Source organism: Dipodomys ordii, unplaced genomic scaffold (assembly GCF_000151885.1).
Source record: "Dipodomys ordii isolate 6190 unplaced genomic scaffold, Dord_2.0 Scaffold13, whole genome shotgun sequence".
In the NCBI taxonomy this organism is placed as follows: Eukaryota; Metazoa; Chordata; class Mammalia; order Rodentia; family Heteromyidae; genus Dipodomys; species Dipodomys ordii.
Window position 1 is genome coordinate 11,598,058 of NW_012267229.1, and position 8,816 is coordinate 11,606,873.

Sequence of the window (8,816 nt, forward strand, 5' to 3'; positions counted from 1 at the left end):
TAATGGCTGGGACATGGCAAGGGATATGACAGCTAAGGTTTGTGCCCTCAAAAGCCAACGTTCTGGTAGGGAATGGTAACTGTCAGCACCAACAAACAAATATCAAACAAGGTGCTGAGGGCTGTGAGGAAAATCAACCAGCACCTGCCTCACTGGCTATGTGATATTTAATTAATTCACATCTGCAAATCCTAGCTACTCAAGAGGCTGAGCCCTGGGGATTGTGGTCTGAAACCATCATGGGTAGCAAAATCCTATAACTCTTAGCTTCAATTAACCACCCAAAACAAGTTGGAAGTGGAGATATGGCTCATGTAGTAGAACAGCAGCCTGAAAGTAAAAACTAAGGGACAATGCTCAGGCCCTGAGTCCAAGCCCCAGTACTGGCCTATGTGTGTGTGTGTGTGTGTGTGTGTGAGAGAGAGAGAGAGAGAGAGAGAGAGAGAGACAGACAGACAGACAGACAGACACAGACACAGAGAGACAGAGACACACAGAGACAGAGAGAGACACACAGAGAGAGAAACAGAGACACAGACAGACAGACAGAGACAGACAGACAGGGACAGAGAGAGAGAGAGAGAGAAGAGTGAAGGTCCTGAGGCAGGAAGACGCGTGGCTTCTTTGAGGAACACAGAGGAAGCATTACAGAGAAGAGATGACATGGCCCCAACTTCACAGAGCTGGAGTTCAGATGTTTAGACAACTAATGATGGAACAAAAGCTGCACAGTTACTGGGAGAATAGGAAGTTGGGTCCTCTCCACACCTGGAGCCAATGATGTCAAATCTAGAACTTAAATGACAGGTAACAAAAGGAGAAGAATAGCATGTGCAAAGGCCCAGAAGTGGGACCAAGCCTGATGGCTTCATCAAGGGAATTACAAGCAAGTAGATGTGGTGTCTATCCCAAAGTTGAGTGCTGGGGTAGAGGATGGAATCAAGGGTGCCCTTGATTGAGGCAGAAGGACTAGGCCTGATTACTTGGTGGGTCTGGTCATAGAAGTCATATGCTGAGTAGAGTACTTGAAGATGAGATCAGAGAAGACAGGGAGGGGAGCAGTATAGGTAGGTAGCAGTATAGGTAGCAGTCCAGGGGTAGGCAAGGAAATTTTCAGACCGCAAAGCAGAAAGGAAGCTGGGAGTGGAGCCCCGTGGTAGAGTGTATTCCCAGCATGCACGTGGGTTCCACCCTCAGCACTGGGAAAGTCTGTGGAAAAAAAGAAAAAAAATGAAAACTTGCTCAGGACCCAGAGGACCAGAACAACACAAAGAGGCCCCCAGAGAACCCAGAAAAGCATGCATCTTTCCACTTGGTACATGATCAAAGCAGGGTTTGAAGTTGAACAGACCAAGTCCTGGCTTTTCTGTTTCCTATCCATGCACCATCCCTTCCCTCCCTGTGCCTCAACTTCCCCAAGAGTCAAATGAAGGTAGCACCTCCTACCTTGCTGAACGGTTTCACAGACTGTGAATGCATGAAGCTCCCAGAAGGCACCTTGCCAATCCTTCCTTGATCCTCTGCTTTGGCCTCCTTCTCATTCCCTGAGCCTCCATTCCCTGGACTCTCTCCAATGGGAAGGAGGATGCTTACCTTGCAGTGCTCTGGACACGAGTGAGAGGTGGCTATGGCAGTCCAGAACTTGACTCTCAGAGCACAACCAGATCTCACAGCTTTGTCCTTCTCCCTCTCGGCAGGAAAGGAGGCAGAATGATGTGGCAGGGGCTGGCAATGGCGGCCTGTCTCCTCATGTTCCCCACCGCGGCCACAGAGGATTGTCTGTCCCCCTGCTCCCTATGTGCGGTGAAGACCCAAAATGACGCCAACCCCATCAACCCCCTGGTAGGTTCCAAGCAAGGCACTTCTGGGCCCCGGTCCTGCTTATATGGAGCCCAGAGGGGAGAGCTCATGTGTTGGGCCCGCGGTACCTGACCTGAACTCATACCACCCCTGCAAGGCTTGTCCTGCCGGGTGGGCAGCTGGCTACCAGGTGTTTTCTAGCTCCAATCTGTGCCCCAGTCCTTGTCACCATGGGCTTCCTTCAGCCAGGACCAACTTAGGTTTCCAGGAAGCCGGATGCCTGGCAACAGGGTGTTGTTCATGAGGTGCCGGCTTTGCAGTCAGTTGCTCTGTAACCATTTTCCCAGGGTTCTCACTCTGGGGTTGATGCCCCACCCCTACCTAGTCACCGTCCTGGAGAGTTGTCACCCCTAACTTCCATGATCTGTTGACAGCCCCTCCCCGAGGTCTCGGAGTCTCTTAGCTGTGATGTGCGGCTGGGAGGTTGGACAAGAGAACTCATGCATTGGACAGCCAGGGTTCAAGCCTCAGTACTGTCCTGCTGCTATCATGAGCCCTGGTCATCACATGTAGTTGCATCCTCTCCACCCTGGCCTGACGAGCCCTCCTGTGCTCCTCACACAAAACCTTCCTGCCATTTGCACTGCCCAGCCTCTGTGTATGAAGTCTTAACAGCATCCTCACTGAGAAGTTTTAGCATGGCCACCTGTAGCCCTGTGAACATCGAAAGCGGCTCCAAGTGTGTTTTCTCATCTGACACACTGGCACCAAGTCGCCCACCTTTATGTACCCTGGAAAGCCTCCAAATGGGTAGCCAGAGGCTTAGCCAAGGTGGCCTATTTTGATTTGCCCAGACATTGGAAGAGGGGCTGGGCAGGGACAGCAGGGCAATGCCTGTGCTTTGAGACTTTTCTTTTGAGGCAGGTGACATTACCCACCGTGGTGTCTGGGTCTTTTGCAGATTTGCTCCTTGGAATGTCAGACCTCTCTGTGGCCCTCCGAGGAGTGGAGCAGGTGCCAGGGTTTTCTGTCCTCTTCTGCCCGTGGGCTGCGAGGTGATGATGGTTTGCAGAGCAAGGCAGCGTTGGAAGAAGATTACAGCCAGCTGGCCCGGCTCCTGGGCCCCTTCCTGAAGGAGCTGGAGAAAAGCAGAGATCTCCCCAGCACCCCAGCAAAGGAGAGTCTCAGAAGTCTCTGGGAGGGGTTCGGGGAGGGTGAGGATCCAGAGCGGATGGAGGAAGCCCTGCCAGGCAATGGCGCGCTTGATTTTGGAGAGGAGCCCGCCAAGGAGCAGGTCAAACGCTATGGGGGGTTTTTGCGCAAATACCCCAAGAGGAGCTCAGAGGTGGCTGGGAAGGGGGATGGAGAAGGGGATGGGGTGGGCCACGAGGATCTGTACAAGCGCTACGGGGGCTTCTTAAGGCGTATCCGTCCCAAGCTGAAATGGGACAACCAGAAGCGCTATGGCGGTTTCCTCAGGCGCCAGTTCAAGGTGGTGACTCGGTCTCAGGAGGACCCCAGCGCCTACTCCCAAGAGCTCTTTGAAGCGTAAGCGCCCCCTTCCTGCCAGGATGGAGTTGAGTCAGGGGCCTCTCACAAGACCCTCTCCCTCATCCCGCTGTGTGTGCCCTGTCCCCACCCCACGCGCAGTCCAGCATTGGCCGCAGACCATCCACGCCCAGCCCCCTTTCTTCGGCCTCAGGGCCTAGCATTCCTCTGGGACCAGCGATGGGGACCCCTGCCAACAGGCCCACTGCTTGGCTCTGATTCCTAGGTTTCTAAACTACTGCCGGAAGCTTTTGCTCGCTGTTCCTTCACTCTGCCCCTGTATCCCTCCATCCCCAACTCCAGGAACCCAGGGATGTGTTCTTGGTACCTGCACATCCATGATCTCCAAAGCTATACTGATCCTGTCCTTCTTAAGAGAAAACCGAGCCTTCCCCATGCAGATAGCAAAAAAATGTCCCAGAAGACAAACATACACAGAACAGAACCGAAAAGCAAGGCAGAAAACACAGAGACATCCAAACATGGCCTCCCCCCTGAAACTCCTAAAGATCTCCCTGGCATCCCACTTTGAAACTACCTGTTAGGTAAAAAAGCATAAACACTGCCTTTTATTGAGCAGGAATTCTGATATGAGAGTCCAGGCTTTCTTGTGGCTTAAATAGCCAGTCTGGACCCTCTGCATTGCCAAAGTTTTAAGCAATCCAAAGGAAGTGCAGAGCCCCTGACCGTTGGTTTGTCAGTACCCTGGACAGCACCCTAGGCAGCACCCTGGACAGCACCCACCTTCAGAGACAGCGAGAGAAAGACCCTTCAAGGTGATCAGGGAGGCGAGGAGGGAAGAAGGGAGGGAGAGAGCGAGCTCTTTCCCTTCTGAAGGCTGAAATACGTAAGGCACAGTCAGACCAATTTGTTCTGTGCAACAAATTCAAAATGTGGACCAGTTCCCACAGCCCTCATTAAACTAATTAAACTGATCGGTATCTCACTTCTACCCCACGATGAACTGAAACCCAGTGCAGTTGATGAGGTTAAGTACAAGCATGCTCTCAAGCAGCAGAGTTGACTGCCAGGAGCCCGAGCCATCTGGCCCAGCATATGCCCTGGGCATTGGGTAAGGGAATCCAAAAGCAACAGCTAGAAAGGAAGAAAGGCCCCTCAACCCTCATGGTGATTCCTTCATCTTCACGTCTCCAAATAAAACCAGGAAGATGAATGAAATGATGGAGTGTCTGAGGCCAAATGAAGTTCTTCAAATATTCCAGAACTACAGGCAAAGACCTCTTGATGCCTGGGTTTGCCCCCCCCTCTTCCCCCTCCCATCCTCAGACACTATATTTGGGTGTGTAGATCTAGGAGATGGGGCTGGATGGGAAAGGAAATGGATGCTTTGAGCCCACCCCTTTGAGCACAGCCCCCAGGTCTCATGTGGTGTTCTGAAATGTAGTAGTGATTTAAGAGTTACTTTGTGTGCTTTAAAGAAAAAAAAAACCAAAACATTTATCTAATTTACTTGGAATTTGCTTAGTCCCTAATAAACCTGTGTAACTTCCTGCTTCTACAGTACAATAAATAAAAGATGCTGCTTATGTGTATGTATGTGTGTGTGTGTGCGTGCGCATGCGCGTGCATGTGCTCACATATGTGTGCATATACATAAGCCTCAATCCCTGGAGAGAAAAGACCTTTTGCATAAAAGAGTGCTAGAAGATGAATATCTATATCCACCCACAAACATGCATTTTATATACACACATATGGTCATCATTCACACACACACACACACACACAGGTCATGTTAGAAAAGGAATTGTGACTGGGTGCTAGTAGTTCATGTCTGTAATCCTAGCTACTCAGGAGACTGATCTGAGGATTGTGGTTCAAAGCCAGCCTGGGCAGGAAAGTACATGAGACTCTCATCTCCAAAGAATCACCAAAGAGTTGGAAGTAGAGGTATGGCTTAAGTGGTAGAGTGCCAGCTTTGAGTGAATAAGCTTAAAGACAGCACCCAGACCCTGGGTCCAAGCCTAGTACCAGAACAAAGAGAGAAAGAGGGAGAGAGAGGGAAGGAGAGGAGGAGGGAGAAAGAGGGAGAGAGGGGGATGGAGGAAGAAAGGGGGAGGGAGAGAGAGGGAGGGAGGGAGAGAGAAGGAAGGAAGGAAGGGAGAGGGAGGGAAAGGAAGGGAGAAGGAAGGAAAAAGGGAGGGATGGGAGGGAGGGAGAGAGAGAAAAAAGAGAAAGAAAGAAGAAAGAAAGGAAGGAAGAAGGGAAAAAAGGAAGGAGGAAGAAAGGGAGGCAGGGAGGGAGGGAGGGAGAGAGGGAGGGAAAAGAAAGGAAAAAACAAGACTTTTTCTTTCTTTCTTTTATTTTATTTATTTATTTTTGCCAGCTGTGGGGCCTGAACTCTGGGCCTGAGTGCTGTCCCTCATCTCTTCAGCTCAAGGCTAGCGCTCTACCACTTGAGCCACAGTGCCACTTCCGGCTTTTTCTGCCTATGTGGTTCTGAGGAATCGAACCCAGGGCCTCCTGCATGCAAGGCAAGCAGTCTACCCCTGAGCCACCTTCCCAGCCCTAAACAACTATTTTCATAGGGCTAGAGTATACATACTATAATGTGTCCTTATCTAAAGCATGAAGTTCAGCAAGTCTTCACACACACACACAGACACACACAGACACACACACACACACACACCCTGTGGGACCACCACTCAGATGACAACATAGAACTTGTCCACACCCCAGAGGCCTCCACTAGATCATCTTCATGAACTGTGGAGACAGAGTGGGACAGAGGTAGAAGAGGAATGAAAGCGCTGCAAGTCTTCCAGAGCCTTGATCCTTTGTCCCTGTTGCCCAGGCTGCGATGCGAGGATCGCAGGGCAGGCAGCGTCCATCGGCTAAGAATTCCAGCTCCCAGGAAACCTTGAAAAAGCATGTCACTAATAAGTGCGCTGTTTCCATGACAACCCCATAAGCCATCACTGGCCAGAAAAGTCCTATCATAATGATCATGACAATCATTATGAATCCTGAGATCTCAATTGTAGTCCTTACCCACCCCTCCACACCCCCACACCCCATCCTAGGGTGCCTGGCGCCCTTCAGCTCCAACCCCTTCACAGGAACCAACCCAGAGATGGAGGATTGTCTGCTAATTAAAGGCCCCAGAGTGAGGACAAGAAAAATCCCTCCAACAATGTCAGGAATGATGGTTCCCTAATAGATATCATCTGGGCGTTCTTGATTCATGCTCTGACTCTGCGGCACCTCCCATTAGCCAGGGAGGTTTGTAACAAAGGTTTATAATTACTCCTCCGGTATGTAAATTCCCATCCATGGCACGCTCCTGCACGCTTTGTCTTGCCTCTGTCTAACTGGAGTCAAGCCCATTCATCTTGATCTCCAGGGGTCCTAACCTCCTTCATCACCTTTGGCAGGAAGTATGCCTTCTGAACACAAGCCTCATCTTCCTCTCAAGTTCTCCTGGCAGCTCCAGGCTCCTGCAGGACCCTCGCCAGGGCTGGAATCTGGGTGCTTTGGGATACTGGTAGTATAATGCAATGTGTGGACTCCATTGACAGCCCAGAGCCTGAAGGTCTAAGTGTGGTCCCAACTCTGCTAACCAGCCATAGAAGGGGCTGAGACCTCTCCAGGATTTATTTTCCCTCCATAACATGCTGTTGGTAATATTGTAGGATCTTTGACCTTTTAAGAGCTGATACATCATCCTATCTAATCTACATCCATCATAAATGATAACAGGACCCAGTTGAGTAGTGTGTGTATGTGTGTGAGTGTGTGTGTGTGTGTGTGTGTGTGTGTGTGTTGCCTATAATACCAGCTACTTAGGAGGTACCTTCAGAGATGCCAGCCTGGACAAAGTTAGTGCAAGATTCTATCTCAAAAAACAAACTAGAGCCAGGTACTTGAGGATCATACCTGTAATCCTAGATACTTAAGAAGCTGAGGTCTGAGGATCATGGTTCAAAGCCAGTACAGTCAGAAAAGTTCATGAAACTCTTATCTCTAATTGCCCACCAAGGCCAGAAGTGGAGCTGTAGCTCAAGTGGGAGAGCACTAGCCTTGAGCATGAAATGTCAGGGACAGTGCCCAGGCCCCGAGTTCGAACCCCAGGACCAGCACCCCCCCCAAAAAAAGCAAACTAGAGCCCAGCACTGGTGGCTCATGCTGTAATCCTAGCTACTCAAGAGGTTGAGATTTGAGGATCGAGCTTCAATCCTGGGCAGAAAATTCTATGAGACTCCTATCTCCCATTAACAAGCAAAAGCTGGAAGTGGAGTTGTGTAGCTCAGTGGTAGAGCACCAGCCTTGAGTGAAAAAACTAAGGGAGAATATCTAGGCCCTTCTGAGTTAAGATCCAGTACCAACAAAACAAAAACAAAAACAGGAAGGAAAATAAAACCCACTGGGAACATGGTTCAAATAACCGACTGACTGCCTAGCAAGGACAAACCCCAGTACCACCAAAATAGATGATAGTTTGATACAGGATAGATAGATAGATAGGCAGACAGCTAGATGTAGATGGATGGATGGATAGATTATTGGTAGATGCAGATGATGAGGAGCTAGCTAGCTAGATGATATGTAGACAGTAGGTTGTATGTAGATAGATGATACATAGATAGATTGTATGTATGTATGTAGATAGATAGATAGATAGAGATATGTAGGCAGATAATTAGGTACATAGATGCTGACTGAAGGAAATGGGCCTTAGTTTTCTGGTCCCCAGATGAGGTGGTGGATCTCTACCTGGTGATTAGAGGGTGATCAGTGAGAAGACATAGAGACAGTGGCTGGCCCACAATTGCTACCTAAGCAGGGTCAGTGCCCTCCCCCAACTGAATTCATCTGGTCTTAGATGAACATTTATTGAGCACCTGTTATGTATCTGGCACTGGGCAAAGAGCAGGCAATTCAGAAGTGCCCAAGGAAAGCCTTTCTGCCTGGGGCTGATTCTCTTTCTTTCTTTCTATTGTGAAAATAACATACAGAGGGGTTACAATTACATGGGCAAGGTAACTAGTACATTTCTTATCAAGCACTGTCGCCTCCTCCTTTGTTTCCCCTTCCCATCCCTTCCCATCTCCAACCCCCCCACCCTCTCCACCCCCGACCAAAGTTGTAAAGTTCATTTTTCATCATAACGACTTGTACATCTTATTGCAATACAATGGGGCTCATTTTCTAAGTGGGAGAACGGTACCTATAAAGGGGCAAATGAGTGGGTTCCATGTATTGAGAAGAAGAATGCAGTATAAATGAGGGCGGAAGGTACAGAAGATACAAAGGTCCAGGAAGGAAAGAAGGATAAGGGAGGCTGTAGAAGCGGACAGGCCCAGGTGGCCTAGGTCCCCCATCCATCCCATCCCTCAAGGTGTCCTGCTCTGAACAACTGCCAGTCTTGTTGCCCAGCTGCTGGGATCTGGGAAGGATGTTGACTTGGAGCCCTGGTGCAATGCTGGCAGTCCATGAGGGTTGTT

At 49.7% G+C, this 8,816-nt stretch overlaps 1 protein-coding gene across 1 annotated transcript; it reads left to right on the plus strand.

Annotated features, from left to right (window-relative positions):
* The first annotated feature begins 1,710 nt into the window (after positions 1-1,710).
* On the plus strand, positions 1,711-3,352 carry Pdyn (prodynorphin). Its single transcript, XM_013010842.1, has 2 exons — positions 1,711-1,842; positions 2,762-3,352. The coding sequence occupies exons 1-2, from the start codon at positions 1,711-1,713 to the stop codon at positions 3,350-3,352; spliced, it is 723 nt and encodes a 240-aa protein (XP_012866296.1).
* The last annotated feature ends 5,464 nt before the right edge of the window (positions 3,353-8,816 follow it).

What these genes read in the sequence shown, in the direction of transcription:
- Pdyn (XM_013010842.1), top strand. Translation starts at nt 1,711, where the DNA reads ATGATGTGGCAGGGGCTGGCAATGGCGGCCTGTCTCCTCATGTTCCCC. An exon ending in CCAACCCCATCAACCCCCTG is followed by an intron (nt 1,843 to 2,761) that starts GTAGGTTCCAAG and finishes GGTCTTTTGCAG; the next exon opens with ATTTGCTCCTTGGAATGTCA.